We start from the raw sequence: 19,169 nt of genomic DNA, 5'->3' as shown, positions 1-19,169 counted from the left end.
ATTCCAGTCAAAAACGTCAAATGGCGCTGCTTCCCTTCCGAGCTCTGCCATGCGCCCAAATAGTGGTTTACCCCCACATGTGGGGTATCAGCGTACTCAGGACAAATTGCACAATAACTTTTAGGGTCCTGTTACCCTTGGGAAAATAAAAATTGGGGTGAAAAGATCATTTTTGTGGAAAAAATATGATTTTTTAATTGTACCGCTGTACGTTATAAACTTCTGTAAAGCCCTTGTGGGTTCAAAGTTCTCACCACATATCTAGATAAGTTCCTTGGGGGGTCTAGTTTCCAAAATGGGGTCACTTGTACGGGGTTTCCACTGTTTAGGTACATCAGGGACTCTCCAAACGTGACATGGCATCCGATCTGAATTCCAGCCAATTTTGCATTGAAAAAGTCAAACGGCGCTCCTTCCATTCTGAGCTCTGCCATGCGCCGAAACAGTTGTTCCCCCCAACATATTAGGTATCAGCATACTCAGGACAAATTGCACAATAACTTTTGCAGTCCAATTTCTCCTGTTACCCTTGGTAAAATAAAAAAAATTGAACCTGAAGTATTTTTTTTGTGAAAAAAAGTTAGATGTTCATTTTTTTTTAAATATTCAAAAAAATTCCTGTGACGCACCTAAAGGGTTAATAAACTTCTTGAATGTGGTTTTGAGCACCTTAAGGGGTGCAGTTTTTAGAATGGTGTCACTTTTGGGTATTTTCTATCATATAGACCCCTCAAAGTGACCTCAAATGTGATGTGGTCCTAAAAATAAAATGGTGTTGTAAAAATGAGAAATCGCTGGTCAACTTTTAACCCTTATAACTTCCTAACAAAAAAAAATTTTGGTTCCAAAATTGTGCTGATGTAAAGTAAACATGTGGGAAATGTTAGTTATCAAGTTTTTTGTGTGCTGTATCTCTGTGATTTAAGGGCATAAAAGTTGGAAAATTGCGAAATTTTCAAAATTTTTGCCAAATTTCTGTTTTTCTCACAAATAAACGCAAGTTATTTGAATGAAATTTTACCACTAACATGAAGTACAATATGTCACGAGAAAACAATGTCAGAATCACCGGGATCCATGGAAGCGTTCCAGAGTTATGACCTCATAAAAGTACAGTGGTCAGAATTGTAAAAATTGGCCTGGTCATGAACGTGCAAACCACCCTTGGGGGTGAAGGGGTTAAGTTTGCATTTTGGACGATGTGTCAGATGATTTCTCATATGTTTGGATATTGGTATATTAAAGGTCAAGATTATTCTATGTGTGAGCAGGTAGCAGGATGCAGTAATGGATTAGAGGCAGACCAAGGGTTAACAAAGGGTTTAATTCACAGGAGGATACTCCTAGCAGGGAGATATTTAAATGAGGGGGAGAATTCTTCCCTAATACAAAGAACACTTCTAGGGGGTTTTAACTAATAGGGGAAGAAAATGTAAACTATGCACTTATCACTTGGTGCTCCAGTCACAGATGTGCCCCTCACTTCGACTGGGGCCACTTGGAATGAGCCACAACGGGGATTTGTTAGTCTTGTGAAAAAATGGGGGAAGTTTTACTGGCGTTGAGAATGTCTTATTTTCAATCCTTTCGCCGGCGGTGATTGCCCAGGGTTCTAGCAGGGCAGAAAGAGGGGCAGATTCTTCCCTTAGAGGTGAAAATTCTTGTACTATCGGGGCCTGGGAGACGGTCCCAAAACAGTTCACGGTGATCTGTTCTTTCTGCTGAGTTGTACCGTTGAGCACCGCTATCCCTCACACAAACCTTGCCTTCCCCAGTCAGTATCGTCAGCCGGGGCAGTTGTGTCAGCATCGTCGGCCAAGTTCACAGTCTTCTCAAGGACCTTGATGTAGGTGTAGGTACGTGCGCCGACTGGGGGGTGGTCCCTTTTTCGCCGCAAACTGACTGGAGACAGAAACCGATGTGCACTCAACAGGTCCTCTTTATTGGCCGTCCTCCCGACGACCACAGCTACACAACAGCAGCACGACAGCTTCCACGCACTGGCCTGGGTACCTTCCACCTTCTTCCCTTTCCTCTACAGTGACGTCCCTCGCGGTTCTTTCACTGTGGCTGCCATTAGGCCCATGGCCACAGCGCTTCCCCTGTCTGAGTCCATCCTTCTGGTACCCCTGGGCTTTCTCTGTCCTGCGGCTCTCCTCTCAGGGCCACCCCCCTGACCGTCTCTCTCCTCAGTCCCTACTGGAGCTTCTTCTTCTGTCCGTCTCTCCCTTCTTTCTCCTCTTCTCCTAAGCTCCTCCTCCTGGACTGGCTTCCTTCTGAAACTCTCACTGGCTATTTATTCCCCTCCCCAGGATTTCCCCTCTAGAGCTCCTGTAACTCCGCCCACCATGACTCCGCGGTTTTGTAGCCTTATGCTGCTGTTAAACCCTTTCCTCACTGCTCTCTGCCTCCATCTTGTGGCCAAACTCTAGTACTTCACCGTCTCCCTTTCCAGCTGTCCCTGGTCTCCCCCTAGTGGCCAAACCCAGTACTTTACCATCTTCCACTGTCTCAAGCTGTCTCCCCACATACATATACAGCGGTCCACATCAAGTGCTTTTACTGCACATTTTGCATTCACCTTCCTACTGCAGACAGGTCCATAGGTCAGTCCACTTCCCTAAATAGGCGGGGACAGCGATGTTAGCGGGGAAAGTGGTACATGCGGCCTGTCAGCGGGACCCCGTCGGTCAGTTCCTGTCAGCGCATCCTCTCATCTCCAGCTCCCCTTAGCTCCACCCCCTCACCTCACAGCAGAAATTACCTCACACCATTCACGCGCGCTCAGCATTCCCGCCTCCACAGTTTGAATTTCTGCGGGCATTTTCTGTCTGCTTAGCCACGCCCCTTTCTCAAGCACAGGGAACATCCTGTTACTCTAAGCGCTTCCCCTGTAACTGAGGTGACAGACCTGACGGTTCCAAGCCTGTTATAGATGAGACAAGCCTGGCTTGCTTCTTCTCCTTACATATGCATGATCCTAAACTGTGTGTCCCTCGAAACCTCACTCAAAATGTTCTTCCACCCTACTGTCATGTCGCCGTCAGACACAGGGACTGCTGTTCCTGCTTTGGCCACTGGTAGGCACCGGACTGTCACGTCACCGTCAGACTTGGGAACGGCTGTTCCTGCCTCGGCCACTCGAAGGCACCGTGGGTCACCCATGGGTGGTGGTGACAGAGAAGGGGCTCCTGCACAGGCATCTGGTGGGTGCAGGCTCCGCTCCTCTGTCAGTCATGAAGGTGTTGGTGCATGACCATCTGGTCTGGTCCTGGGGCAGTCCAAATGACGTCATCAGACTGTGAGCCTGTGAAGGAAAGTCTGATCCTTCAAATACCTTGGGGCCTGTCTTGCAGGCCGTCAGATATAGTCTTGGTTTCCCCAGTGTGCTAGTGTGTTATTTGCTATTGCTGACTCTGACCTTAGCCTGGATTTTGACTCTGATACTGCCTGCTGATTTTGTACCTCTGTTGCCCTCCTGGTTTAAGACTCTGACCTTGGCCTGGATTTTTGACTCTGCTACTGTCTGCCGATTTTGTACCTCTATTGCCCTCCTCGTTTAAGACTCTGACCTTGGCCTGGTTTTTGACTCTGCTACTGTCTGCCGATTTTGTACCTCTGCCACCCGCCTGGTTTAGACCTGGACTCCTGACTACTCCTTCGGTTCTGTTAATTTATCCCTATGCGAAACATAAGATCACCATGATCACAGATCACAAGAACCTGACCTACTTGGAGTCAGCAAAAAGACTGAATCCTAGACAGGCAAGGTGGGCCTTGTTCTTCTCGAGATTTGATTTTGTGATCACTTTTCGACCAGGTACTAAAAACTTAAGGGCTGATGCCATCTCTTGAAGTTTTTGCCCCTCACAGGCCGAGGACTCTGAACCAGCTCCAATATTGGCCAACGGGATTGTTGTTTCGGCTGTGTCTTTGGATCTTCTGGAGGAGATCCGTAGATCCCCAGAACAAGCCCCTGACACTACGCCTCCCCAAAAATTGTTTGTTCCAGCGACATTTTGCCTGTAAGTTCTGAAGGAATCACATGATTCTGTCCTTGCAGGGCATCCAGGTATCAATAATACCATCAGACTGGTGACCAGGAATTTTTGGTGGCCCACTGTAGTAAAGGATTGTAAGGACTATGTACTGCCATGTGAAATCTGTGGTCGCGCTAAGTCTCCCCATAACCACCCTGCCAGCTGGCTCCAGCCCTTGCCTACCCCTGAGGGTAAACACCAAAAAGGCCAAATAGTCAAAAAGATCCATAAAAAACAATATTTTATTGATATTACATATAAAATGTGGACACTTACAGTACATGGAAATAGAGGGATAAAAAATAGATGTGCACAGTGGTGATGAGGGCAAGACACACTGTCAACACTGCGATGGGGAAAATTACCCAAAATACAAGGTAGTAGATAAAGGTCAGGGAAACATCTTTATAAATACATAGATCAATGAGTACAGGAGGGAAAGAGAAAGAAAGAGAATTGGAGAGATCCAATGGCTGGATATCCTTAAGGACAAAAATGTCCAGGAAGGATGGGAAATCTTGAAAAATGAAATTCTCAAAGCACAATTGTTAACAATTCCGAAAAGAGGGAAGAATAGGAAGCATTTAAGGAAACCAGGATGGATTAACACAGAAGTTAAGCACATGCTAAAAAGGAAGAAAGAAATGTTTATACAATGGAAAGAGGGAGTCATATCTAAAGAAGAATATAATGCTGTCTGCAGAACCTGCAGGGCACAAATCTAAGCTAACAATGAATTGAGGCTTGCAAGAGACATCAAAAGCAATAATAAAGGATTTTGGGGATATGTCAAAAGCAAAAGAAAAGTCAAAGATGCTATAGGATTTTTACAGGATTAAAATGATGAAATGGTAAGACAGGATGTTGAGAAAGCCGAACTTTTAAATTCCTATTTTGCATCTGTTTTCTCTCAGAAAGGAAATGTAACATCAACTGTTCTTCACTGTCCTATTAAGGGAACAGAAGAATCCAGGATATCTATAGGCAGAAAGATAGTGAGGAAACACTTAGCTAAACTAAATTGATTCAAGTCTCCAGGTCCAGATGAATTACACCACAGAGTACTGAAGGAGATAGCAGAAGAAATTTTTGAACCCCTCTCCATAATCTTTGAAAATTCTTGGAGAACAGAAGTCCCAGAAGACTGGAGAAGAGCAAATGTTGTTCCTATCTTCAAAAAGGGGAAGAAGGTGGACCCAGGTAACTATAGGCCGGTGAGTCTGACTTCTATACCTGGAAAGATCTTTGAACAAATTATTAAACAACTTGTATGTAAGTACCTGGATAAGAATGAAGTGATTAAACAGAGTCAGCATGGGTTTGTAACTAATAAGTCATGTCAGACTAACTTAATTTCCTTCTATGACAGAATCACTGATTGGGTGGATCAGGGAAATTCTGTAGGTATAGTACAGTATATCTTGACTTCAGCAAAGCATTTGACAAAGTACCTCACACAATCCTTATTGAAAAAATGACTAAGTATGGAATGAACAAGGCAACTGTTAGGTGGATTCATAACTGGCTTAGTGATCAGACCCAAAGAGTGGTCGTAAATGGCTGCACATCCAGTTGGAAGAATGTCTCAAGTGGGGTATCACAGGGCTCTGTCCTGGGCCCTGTATTGTTCAACATCTTTATCAACAATTTAGATGAAGGAATTGAGGGTAAACTGATAAAATTTGCTGATGACACAAAGCTAGGAGGGATAGCTAATACTAGAGAAGAGAGAGAAAAGATTCAAAAATATATACATAAATTGGAGCAGTGGGCAGCAACTAACAGAATGTTTTTTAACAGGGAAAATGCAAAGTACTACATCTGGGCAATAAAAATGAAAAAAGCATATACAGAATGGGAGGAATAGGGCTAAGTAACAGCTCATGTGAAAGAGACTTGTGTATACTAATAGATCACAGACTGAATATGAGTCAACAGTGTGATACAGCAGCAAAAAAGGCAAATGCAATTCTAGGATGTATTAACAGAAGCATACAGTCTAGATCACATGAAGTCATTACTGCCCTCTACTCCTCTTTGGTCAGACCTCATCTGGAATACTGTGTCCAGTTTTGGGCGCCACATTTTAAGAAAGACATCAACAAACTGGAGCAAGTTCAGAAAAGAGCGACCAGAATGGTGACCGGTCTGCTAACCCTGTCTTATGAGGAAATGTTGCAGGATTTGGGAATGTTTAGCTTGCAAAAGAGAAGACTGAGAGGAGACTTAATAGCTGTCTACAAATATCTCAAGGGCTGTCACATTGTAGAAGGATCATCTTTATTCTCATTTGAACAAGGAAAGACTAGAAGCAAAGGGATGAAACTGAATGGGAGGATACACAGATTAGATGTTAGAAAAAACTTTTTGACAGAGTGATCAATGGGTGGAACAGGCTGCCACGAGAAGTGGTGAGTTCTCCTTCAATAGAAGTCTTCAAACAGAGTCTGGACAGATATCTGTCTGGGGTGATTTAGCGAATCCTGCTTTGAGTAGGGGGTTGGACCAGATGGCCCAGGAGGTCCCTTCCAACTCTACGATTCTATGATTCTACCTGGTGGGCGCAGGCTCCACTCCTCTGTCAGTCATGAAGGTGTTGGTGCATCACCATCTGGTCTGGTCCTGGGGGCAGTCCAAATGACATCATCAGACTGTGAGCCTGTGAAGGATAGCCTGATCCTTCAAATACCTTGGGGCCTGTCTTGCAGGCCACCAGATATAGTCTTGGTTTCCCCAGTGTGCTAGTGTGTTATTTGCTATTGCTGACTCTGACCTTAGCCTGGATTTTGACTCTGATACTGCCTGCTGATTTTGTACCTCTGTTGCACTCTTGGTTTAAGACTCTGACCTTGGCCTGGATTTTTGACTCTGCTATTGTCCGCTGATTTTGTACCGCCTGGTTTAGACCTGGACTCCTGACTACTTCTTCGGTTCTGTTAATTTATCCCTTTCTGGCGACCGTCCTGCTCTGGTCTACTGCTCTTATACAGACAGCTACCTCCTGGGCTCTGCTGTAATTCAAAATCCCTGTATTGGGGTAAAGGGTCTTGGGGTTGCTCGGGGTGCTGTCTCAATTGCAGTCCAGACTCGCACCAGACGCTCGTCACACCTACTAGGATTTTTTCCCCAGTTTCCTCTTACTCTATTTGCCTATATCCCATGACCTAAATACTTGTACTGTTTCTAATTTCCAAAGAATTTATTTTCTAGATATACTGTTTGTGCCTGCTCTGTCTAATAATAGAGTATCCATTGCTTTTGTTATAGTTTCTTCCCTTACATTTATCAAATGTACCATAATCATGCCACTGATTTGTTCGAATAGTAGAAATTATTGTTTACTTAATTTAAATTTTGCTACAATCTTTTCTCTAGTCAATCACCTATTCTCTTCCTCGTGCAGTAAATTAGCTATTTTGAGTATCCCCTTCAGCTTCCATTCCTGGAATAATTTGTTCTCCCCTAATTGCCCCACAAGGGCAAATCCCCTGAAATTCTCTACAATAACTTTAGTCTTTTTCTGATTTCTTTCCATGTTGCTATCATGTTCCAGTATACTATTGAGTTTTTAATTTTGCTACGCATTAGATTTTGTGGAGTATGCAATATTGCAACTTGATACACAAATCTACACAGGATTTTTCCAGGGCTGTGTCAGAAAATTTATTAGTATCTTTCAACCAGTCCATTATGTGCCGGGAGATACATGCCAGGTTGTATCTTCTTATGTCTGGTAGATTTGCCCCCCTCCTCTTTTGTTGCCATCACATTTTTAATTTTATAAGGGGCCTCCGACCATTCCATATGAATTTCCTGATAGCTGAATTTATCATCTCCACGTCTACATGTTTTAGGGAACCGGTATTTTCTGTAGTGGATACATGAGTTTTGAAATGCTCACCGTTTTTAAAAGGTGTATCCTTCCCAATAAGCTCAAAGGTAGATTTTGCCATCTTTCCAGTTCCTGTTGTATTTTAGATATAGAGGGAGAGAATTTAAATTATAGACTGACTTCAGTGTTCTACCTAACTTGATACCCAAATATGTGATATGCGTTCCAGCTACCGTAATACCAAATTTATTTTTTTTTTAACCTGCATCATTTCTATTTTTGTCTATCAACTGTAGAATTTTGCATTTAGTTTTATTTAAGATGAAGCCTGAAAATCTACCAAAGACTTCTAAGAGATGTAATATTTCTGGCAAATCTCACTCCACATCCGACATATAAGGTATTATGTCATTCATAAAATATGAGGCTTTGATCCTCATGCCCCCTACTCTTATCCCTTCAAATACCTCATGTTGTTCCAAGTAGGGTGCCATGGGTTCAAGTGCTAAATCAAATATAAGCAGTGACAAAGGACACCCCTGGCGCATCCCTCGAGCAGGAAGCTTAAAGAGAGATATCCAGGGGTTTGGATTTTTGCCTTGGGATTTGTATACAAGACTTTTACAAAGTTTCTGAAATTACCCATCATCCCTACTTTGTTTAGTACTTGTCATATCATGTTCCACTTTACCTTATCAAATGCCTTCTCTGCGTCTAATGTAACTAATGACGGTCTAGGTCTATCACTCCTATTCTCTACAACTCTTTCCTAAACACCGGTCTATGATGCCTATTCTCCACTTTTTATTGAATCTAAGGCTAATAATGTCCGTATAACATTTTTGACTACATATTTTTCCCTTAGCTTATTGCTAAACTCTTCATATTTGATGGTTGTTTTTTTTTTTTAATGCATGCACATACACTATTAATTTTCCTCTCAAAACTGCCTTTCCTGCCTCCCAATATGTCTTTAAATCATTATTATTATTTATTTCTACAGCACCATTGATTACATGGTGCTGTACATGAGAAGGGGTAACATACAAAGTACAGATATCACTTACAGTAAACAAACTAACAATTATAGACTGATATAGAGGGGAGAGAGGACCCTGCCCTTTCAGGCTTACATGCTACAGGATGGTGGGGAAGAAGACAGTAGGTTGGGGGGTTGCAGCAGTTTCAGTGATGGTGAGGCGGTAGCTCTAGTAGTGGTGAGGAGGCAGAGGGGATCATTGCAGGCTGTAAGCTTTCCTGAAGAGATGGGTTTTCAGGTTCCGTCTGAAGGATCCGATTGTGGTTGATAGTCGGACGTGTTGGGGCAAAGAATTCCAGAGGATGGGGGCTATTCGGGAGAAGTCTTGGAGGTGGTTGGGTGAGGAGCAAATAAGTGTGGAGGAGAGAAGGGGGTCTTGAGAGGACCGGAGTTTACGTGAGTGAAGGTATTGGGGGATTAGTTCAGAGACATATGGGGGAGACAGGTTATAGATGGCCCTGTAGGCCAGCATTAGTAATTTGAATTGGATACACTGAGGGAATGGGAGCCAGTGAAGAGATTAGCAGAGGGGAGAAGCGGAGGAGTACCGAGGAGAGAGATGAATTAGTCTGGCGGCAGAGTTAAGGATGGACTGGAGGGGTGCGAGGGTGTTAGCAGGGAGGCCACAGAAAAGAATGTTGCAATATTCGAGGTGGGAGATGATGAGGGCATGTACAAGCATTTTAGTAGAATGAGGGTTGAGGAAGGGGCGGATTCTGGAAATATTTTTGAGCTCTAGACGACAGGAGGTGGAGAGAGCTTGGATGTGCGGTTTGAAGGACAGAGCAGAGTCAAGGGTTATTCCGAGGCAGCAGACCTCTGGTAATTATCTGTAGAATTGTGAAACAAATATTTTTCCCACCATTGTTGCAATACCACTTTAAATTGTTGGTCTCTAAGAAGAAATGCTGGGAATCTCCATATATAATCTGTTCCTTTTGGATACTGCTTTAATAAATTTAGCGATAATGGTGCATGGTCAGAAATCACCATTTGCTCTATTTTTGCCTCTTTACATATATCCAATAATTCTCTACTCACTAATAGATTATCAATTCTGGACCAAGTTTGACGTGGGTGAGAGAAGTGTCTGAATTTTCGTTCTTTAGGCGATTCCATTCTCCACACATCTGATGTGTCCGTGTTATCTATTAATTCTGCTAGAAGAGCTGGTTTCCCATATGAGCTTTCCTTTGTACCCCTATTTTTAGCTTACCCTCCTCTATCAAATGCATATTGTTAAAATCTCCTCTAATTACCATTTTCTTTATTGTGTTTTGCAATAATTTAGTAGTACACAATTGCTCAAAAAGGTTTTTGTCCGAATTGGATGCATATACTTTAATTATACTTATTTTCCTTTCATTCTATTCTAATTTTAACAGTATGTACAGTATCTCCCCTCTGTATCCCGCTCTACCTGTTTGTCTTTGCATGGGAAATTTTTGTGCAATAATATTAACACTCCTGCTTTTCTCCCCTCTCCTTCAGATATGAATACCTCCGCCACCCAAAATTTTTTAATTATGAACATGTCTTCATCTCTCAAATGTGTTTCCTGTAATAACACAATATCTGCTGTGGTGTAGTGACCACTGTGTCCGCTAGGGGGCGCTGTGTGGGTGTCCCAGGATGGGCGGATAGCCATGTCCAGCATGGTAACAGGAGCAGGGTGTTAAAGGATCGTTATATATCCCAAGGTGGGTGGCCTTGGGATGAAGGCTTGATTATGTGCTAATCAGCAGAGCTGATTTTTCGTTCCAATGTGTTAGGGAGAAGCCTTCAGGTGATTGTTGAGACGGGTGGGATCAATCACCTACAAACCCACCTAGGGGCGGGTGTCTAAAACGCCATAGTAAAGTATGTGTATGAGTGGTTGAAGGACCTGTGATGAGGTCATAGCCATGTGATCCGGTGGGCGTGGCTACGGACCATATAAGGTGGCCAGGGTAGGTCACATGAGTGAATGCTTGGACCCGGTTGGTCCGTATGGAAGGTCTCGTCTGGCTGACGTGAGGCCGATTGAGGATAATGTGTCTGGCTTCCTGAGTGCACGTGGAGACGTGTGTCTGATAGCTCCCAGGAGGGAATGAACGTCTGCACTGAGAAGCAGTTATTAGAAGATAACCCAGAGAGGGGATATAACTGTGAAGCTAGAGAGCCTGCGTACCAGACATAGCAAAGCCTGTGGGACCACCGGGTTAACAGAGGGGAGCTCTGTCATGGACGCTATGCTGTTTTGATATGAACTTTCTGTTGCTGTTTCATGGTTTATGCTGCATAATAAACCGAATGGACTGAGTTATGTTGAGAAACCTGTGCAAGACCCGATTTATCGGCTGCCTAGCGAGTATCCCCTACCTGAATGACAAGCGCTACCTTACAATGCTTTCAACTTCTTTAAGTGTCTTAAGACAATCATTATCTTTGTTGGGGCTCTGAACCCCTTTTCATCGCTCTGTGTCTTGCTCTGTTCTTTTCTTGTTCTTCTCCCCCGTCGCGGTTCTGGTTGTCTGTTTTTAACCCCTTTCTGACTGCTGACAGGATAGTATGTCAGCGGTCAGACTCCCCTGCTTTGAGGTGGGCTCAGGCCGTGAGCCCACCTCAAAGCCGCGATATGTCAGCTGTTATGAACAGCTGACATGTGCCCGCAATAGGAGCAGGTGGAATCGCCATCCACATGTGCCTATTAACTAGTTAAATCCCGATGTCAAGCGCTGACAGCGGGCATTTAACTAGCACTTCCGGCCGCCGGGCCGGAAGTGAGCACATCGCCAACCCCATCGCGTGATTGGGAGTCGGCGACGCATTGCCTGGACAACCAGAGGTCTCATAGAGACCTCTATGGTTGTTCCATGCAGATCACTTTGAACGCTGTCTGGTGGCCGGCACTCAAAGCAATGCAGTAAATCTGCTAAATATGGGCTATCTGCTCATCGCCCATATGTAGCAGAGCCAATCGAGTTGTTCTTGCTTCTAGCCTCTTATGGAGGCTATTGAAGCATGTCAAAAGTAAAAAAAATGTTTAAAAAATAAAAAAAAAAATAAAAGTTCAAATCACCCCCCCTTCGCCCCAATAAAAATAAAACAATTAAAAAAAATCACACATGCACACATTAAGTATCGCCATGTTCAGAATCGCCCGGTCTATCAATAAAAAAAACATTAACCCGATCGCCAAACGGCGTAGCAAGAAAAAAATTAAAAACACCAGAATTACATTTGTTTGGTCGCCGCGACATTGCATTAAAATGCAATAACGGGCGATCAAAACACCATATCTGCACAAAAGTGGTATCATTAAAAAAATCAGCTCGGCCCCGGATCACAAAAAATGAAGACACTATGGGTCTCAGAAAATTGCACTTTTTTTTTTTCAGCAAACTTTGGAATTTTTGTTTCACCACTTAGATAAAAGAGAACATAGACATGTTTGGTGTCTATGAACTCATAATGACCTGGAAAATCATAAAGGAAGGTCAGTTTTTGCATTTAGTGAACCTAGCAAAAAACAATTTCACCACACTTGGAATATTTTTCCCATTTTTGAGTATGCAACATGCTAAAACCAATGATGTCGTTCAAAAGTACAACTCGTCCTACAAAAAATAAGCCCTCAATAAGCCATATTAACGAAAAAATAAAAAAGTTATAGCTCTGGGAAGGAGGGGAGCAAAAAACAAAAATGAAAAATCGAAAAAAGCTCCGGCCATGAAGGGGTTAAGGCTAGGTTCACATTGCATTAGAGCAGTCCATTCAACACATGCATTAAATGGACTGAGCTAACACTACTCCTTTTTTTATTGCCTTATGCTAGCGCAGATGCGCCATCTGATCTTTCCTGACCTGATCCTGTCTCTCCCATCTGTTAGCTCAACTATTGGCCTTTTGCTTGCTTCTGACTCTGCATTTTGGATTTTCCCTTTATACTGCATTATTCTCTGGTATTGACTCGGCTCTCTGACTATTCCGCTGTCACCTAGTAGTGGCTTCGCTGTATTTCTGCGGGTCTGCTTTATTGCAGGATTTTCAGCTCATTCTCCACTCTGCTTCCATCTAGTGGAGTTTGTGTAACTCTGCAGTAACCCGCAGTACTACAGCGTGACATTATAACTGGCCATACATTTTTTTTCTCTCTATGCATCCGCTCCTTACTGCAGTTCAGATGTCAAATTTGAACCAAATGATGCAGGATTTGTCCATAGAACATAGAGCCCTTGCCACCTTTCATAACCAACTCCAGGGGGAACTTTCTGAAGCTGTTAAATCTTTTCAGGGTTCCATGACACAATTAGCCTTCAGGCAATCTGATCCCATTGATGTTTCTTTACACTATCATGAATCTACGATCAGACTCACAGATACTTTCTCTGGACAGAAGAAGTTTCATATATTCAGAGAGAGTTGTAAGTTACTCGTTTCCCTTAGACCAAGATCCTCAGGAAATGAAAGTCAATGGGTGGGGATAATTATGTCTTTACTCAGGGAGGATCCTCAGACTTGGACTTTTTCCCTACCTTCTACGGCCCCTGAAAGTATGTCTGTGGATAGGTTCTTTGAGGCCTTAGGACTAGAGTTGAGCGAAACGGGTCGAAAAATTTCAAAAGTCGCCGACTTTTGGAAAAGTCGGGTTTCATGAAACGAAACCCGACCCTAGGATGAGGTCGGCCACGAGGTCGGCGACTTACGCGCCAAAGTCGCGTTTCAAAAGTTTGTTTTGCGCTCTTTTTCAGCCAATCAGGATCCACGGACACTGTGGGCAACGTGATGACATAGGCAGGGGTCACCACCATCTTTCAGAAGGGCATGCAAGTGATTGGCTTGCTTTGGTGGGCGTCACAGGGGATATAAAAGGGCGTGCACGCCGACCGCCATCTTACTTCTGCCGATCTCAGTATAGGGAGAGGTTGCTGCTGATTCTGTAGGGAGAGCATTAGGCAGGGAAGAAGACAAAAAAACTGCTTCTGCTGCTAGCGATTTGGCCTGCACAACACACCAGTCACTGTGTGTGCAGTGCAAGGGGAGGCTATATAGTGGTGTATCAGTGGTGTTGGTTGTTGGGCTGCCTTCTAAGGCTTCCTGACATTCCTGCATTGCTGTTTACCACTGCTCCGCAAACTGCTTTTTTAAAAGCAATACCAATTTTTTTTTTTGTCCTGCTGAGAAGAAAAAAAAACTGCTTCTGCTGCTAGCAATTTGGCCTGCACAACACACCAGTCACTGTGTGTGCAGTGCAAGGGGAAGCTATATTGTGGTGTATCAGTGGTGTTGGTTGTTGGGCTGCCTTTTAAGGCTTCCTGACAGGCTGGCATTGCTGTTTACCCACTGCTCCGCAAACTGCTTTTTTAAAAGCAATCCAATCTCCCTTATCCTCTAGTCACTTTTGTCACAGCTGTGCCATCGAGCCTGTCACATAGCGCTCAGATATTCATTGGGCCTCACACAATCCAAAAGTGTCCAGTGTCCAAAAGTGTGTGCAGAGATTCAAAATCTCCCTTATCCTCTAGTCACTTTGGTCACAGCTGTGCCATCGAGCCTGTCACATAGCGCTCAGATATTCATTGGGCCTCACACAATTCAAAAGTGTCCAGTGTCCAAAAGTGTGTGCAGAGATTCAAAATCTCCCTTATCCTCTAGTCACTTTGGTCACAGCTGTGCCATCGAGCCTGTCACATAGCGCTCAGATATTCATTGGGCCTCACACAATCCAAAAGTGTCCAGTGTCCAAAAGTGTGTGCAGAGATTCAAAATCTCCCTTATCCTCTAGTCACTTTGGTCACAGCTGTGCCATCGAGCCTGTCACATAGCGCTCAGATATTCATTGGGCCTCACACAATCCAAAAGTGTCCAGTGTCCAAAAGTGTGTGCAGAGATTCAAAATCTCCCTTATCCTCTAGTCACTTTGGTCACAGCTGTGCCATCGAGCCTGTCACATAGCGCTCAGATATTCATTGGGCCTCACACAATCCAAAAGTGTCCAGTGTCCAAAAGTGTGTGCAGAGATTCAAAATCTCCCTTATCCTCTAGTCACTTTGGTCACAGCTGTGCCATCGAGCCTGTCACATAGCGCTCAGATATTCATTGGGCCTCACACAATCCAAAAGTGTCCAGTGTCCAAAAGTGTGTGCAGAGATTTAAAATCTCCCTTATCCTCTAGTCACTTTGGTCACAGCTGTGCCATCGAGCCTGTCACATAGCGCTCAGATATTCATTGGGCCTCACACAATCCAAAAGTGTCCAGTGTCCAAAAGTGTGTGCAGAGATTCAAAATCTCCCTTATCCTCTAGTCACTTTGGTCACAGCTGTGCCATCGAGCCTGTCACATAGCGCTCAGATATTCATTGGGCCTCACACAATCCAAAAGTGTCCAGTGTCCAAAAGTGTGTGCAGAGATTCAAAATCTCCCTTATCCTCTAGTCACTTTGGTCACAGCTGTGCCATCGAGCCTGTCACATAGCGCTCATATTCATTGGGCCTCACACAATCCAAAAGTGTCCAGTGTCCAAAAGTGTGTGCAGAGATTCAAAATCTCCCTTATCCTCTAGTCAGTTTGGTCACAGCTGTGCCATCGAGCCTGTCACATAGCGCTCAGATATTCATTGGGCCTCACACAATCCAAAAGTGTCCAGTGTCCAAAAGGTTGTGCAGAGATTCAAAATCTCCCTTATCATCTAGTCAGCTGTTCCATCGAGCCTGTCTAACCTTTGTGCAATCACGTGCAATCCATACTGGGCCTAACACCGTCTGAGCCTGCCTCCTGAGACATATATTTTGAATGTGTACGCTATCCATACATGTTATCCGGGGAAATGGTACCCTTTCTAACCTTTGTGCAATCACGTGCAATCCATACTGGGCCTAACACCGTCTGAGCCTGCCTCCTGATGTATAGACATATATTTTGAATGTGTACGCTATCCATACATGTTATCCGGGGATACGGTACCCTTTCTAACCTTTGTGCAATCACGTGCAATCCATACTGGGCCTAACACCGTCTGAGCCTGCCTCCTGAGACATATATTTTGAATGTGTATGCTATCCATACATGTTATCCGGGGAAACGGTACCCTTTCTAACCTTTGTGCAATCACGTGCAATCCATACTGGGCCTAACACCGTCTGAGCCTGCCTCCTGAGACATATATTTTGAATGTGTACGCTATCCATACATGTTATCTGGGGATACGGTACTCTTTCTAACCTTTGTGCAATCACGTGCAATCCATACTGGGCCTAACACCGTCTGAGCCTGCCTCCTGAGACATATATTTTGAATGTGTACGCTATCCATACATGTTATCCGGGGATATGGTACCCTTTCTAACCTTTGTGCAATCACGTGCAATCCATACTGGGCCTAACACCGTCTGAGCCTGCCTCCTGAGACATATATTTTGAATGTGTACGCTATCCATACATGTTATCCGGGGAAACGGTACCCTCTCTAACCTTTGTGCAATCACGTGCAATCCATACTGGGCCTAACACCGTCTGAGCCTGCCTCCTGAGACATATATTTTGAATGTGTACGCTATCCATACATGTTATCCGGGGATACAGTACCCTTTCTAACGTTTGTGCAATCATGTGCAATCCATACTGGGCCTAACACCGTCTGAGCCTGCCTCCTGAGACATATATTTTGAATGTGTACGCTATCCATACATGTTATCCGGGGATACGGTACCCTTTCTCACCTTTGTGCAATCACGTGTAATCCATACTGGGCGTGATAACGGCTGGCGAGCTGTTAAGCAAGCTACAGCACCTGTGGTTTGCACACGTAAGTTTTTCATTTTTTCAGGAATGACGGTTAGGCCTAATTCCGGAACTGCGGTTGACCTGCACTTACTGGGAAATCATTTTTTGCGGGTAATAATTGTAATCAGTGATCCCCATCACTAACGTTGTTCAGCGGGTTATCTGCACCTGTAAGCGACAAACGCTGGCCTTTTCAGTGTAGCGCACATGCAGCCACGGACATGTAAGGGCATGACACACCAGTTATTGGCCAATCTCATGTGCCAGAGCCTCACGTGTCCCTCTAGTAAGCCGGACTCGGACCGCGGGGCATGACGGAGTCTCGTTCGTTAACGGAATTAAGCTTGCAATGTGTGCATCTGTTCTGTAGCTGGCATGGTTGAGGTTTCCCAGGTGGAGTCGAATTTAACCGTAGGCTCCACTCCTGGTGGTGCCCTTCTGGACATTCCTTTAAGGTTCAGCTTTGCAACCATACTGCCCACGTAAAACAAACACTTTGCCTTCATGAACGCTGTTTGGAGGGTCATGACTCGTGGGAATAACGCCGCCCAATCAGTTAACCTGCTAGAGAGATCGTTCGTTGCTCCCAAGCATGACATCACACTCCCTAGGAAGAAGGTAATGCCACTGTGGCGACCGTACTCCTGGGGGCGACACAAGTGCACTGATGCCCAGCCACTGCTCGATGAATCTGCTGGTACATTGACCCAGACCACTACATTCCCCTCGCACGCTACCCGGCCTGAATCTGACCCTGATGAAACTCAGGTTACCCTTCCCATATACAGTTCCATCTTACACGGTGACAAAGAGGAAGCTGCAGATGAAAGTGCAGGTTCAGCCCACCCGCCATCAGACACACCACCGTACTATCAGGGGCCCTGTGCCAGTGCCGTCGCCAATGAGTGGGCCCCCCCTGCTTGCCCAGGATCACAGCACTTGCAAAGTTGAAATACTGTGCAGTGAGATGGAAGATGGGGACGACGAGGAGTCTAGACTAGTACAGGGATTCCCTAGCGAGGAGACTTATTTGATTGTTTTCAATGTTGGGACAGCAATTTTTGGGGAGCACTATACTCTGAAGAATGATAGATGGGGCCCACCATACACTGGAACATTCCAAAGGTGGACATCAGACACTGGAGCAGCATTTACAGGGCCCATTATACACTAGAGTATTAGAAATGGGGCCCATTATGTTTGGAGCATTATTTGGGCCCATAAGACAGTGGAGCTTCATCCATGGGGACCAACATATACTGTAGCATTATGTGGAGCTCATCATATACTGTTTCAAACATTATATGGGATAAATGATTCTGTATGGAGAAATAGATGGGCCTCGTCATGAGATGTAAAAAGTGAGGTATTTTTCATTGTACTATACCGCTATTTCTCTGCCGTATCGGAGCATGATGAGTTGTGGTATGTGTTAAAGGGGCGCTCTTTCGCCCAGGGCACATGAAAACCTGCAGCCAGCCCTCCCCCCCCACAACTTTAGCCAAATAACCCCCATTTTTCAGTGCGTAACTTGTATTATGAAGTTAATTAAGGTTGACAAGCTTAAGTAAGAAGAATTGATGCTTTTGGCATTCAAATGGGCACTGTAGGTGTGTTTCCTGTCCTCCTCTCACTGCCGACTTTTATTCCCCATTGACTTACATTGGGTTTCGTGTTTCGGGACGACCCCGACTTTTCCCTATAATCGGACGATCTTGCTCGACCCGACTTTTGGAAAAGTCGGGTTTCACGAAACGAAACGCGACCCTAAAAAACCAAAAGTCGCTCAACTCTACTTAGGACTGATTTACAATGAACCAGACTGGGTCAGTGTGGCAGAGGACACGATTATGGGTCTCTTCCAGGGTAAATTCACTGCAGAATGGTACTGTTCAGAGTTTAGACGGTGGTCCACCGAGTTGTCTTTTTATCCTGGAATGACTCTGCTTTAAAATGCCAGTTCAGGAAAGAACTTTCGGATCATCTCAAGGGTGCTCTGGCTCTCCATTCGCCACCCAGTTCTTTGGAGGAGGCCATGACCCAGACCATTCACATGGATCAGAGATTGCGAGAGAGAGGAGTAATCCAGCGAGAGGTTCCAGTATATCTTGCTAAGTCCGAGGTGATGCCATATACGGAACCTATGGAGGTTGGGGTCACTAACCTCAAAGATAAGGAGAGGAAGCGGCGACACAAAGTGAAATTATGTTTCTATAGTGGAAGTTCGGGACATTGGAAGAAGGACTGCCTCTTTTGCCCACCAATTAACAAGTTACCGGGAAAGGCTTATGTCTGGTGATTGTCAAGGAGGTCACCCAGACTCTCAGGTACCATTTTCCTCATTTTAGAAGATTCTGTCAGAGGAGGAACTTTGTTGTGGAGATGGTTTTGCACCCACTTCAGCTTTTGTGGACTGTGGGTCATCCATGAATTTTATTGACTCTGGTCTGGTGTCCAAGAGGAAGCTAGGGAGAGTTAAGTTAAAGACTCCCAT

General features: G+C 44.5%; 1 protein-coding gene across 1 annotated transcript in view; it reads left to right on the top strand.

Annotated features, from left to right (window-relative positions):
- FAM227B (family with sequence similarity 227 member B) overlaps positions 1-19,169 on the top strand; it is a 1,066,637-nt gene that overhangs the window by 826,256 nt on the left and 221,212 nt on the right. Inside the window, 1 exon segment of the mRNA XM_073568466.1 lies at positions 9,293-9,307. Within this exon segment, the coding sequence (XP_073424567.1) occupies positions 9,293-9,307 (15 nt within the window).

Source organism: Dendrobates tinctorius, unplaced genomic scaffold, assembly GCF_039654945.1.
Source record: "Dendrobates tinctorius isolate UK_male_01 unplaced genomic scaffold, ASM3965494v1 ptg000022l, whole genome shotgun sequence".
In the NCBI taxonomy this organism is placed as follows: domain Eukaryota; kingdom Metazoa; phylum Chordata; class Amphibia; order Anura; family Dendrobatidae; genus Dendrobates; species Dendrobates tinctorius.
This window is presented reverse-complemented; position numbering and strand designations above follow the sequence as displayed.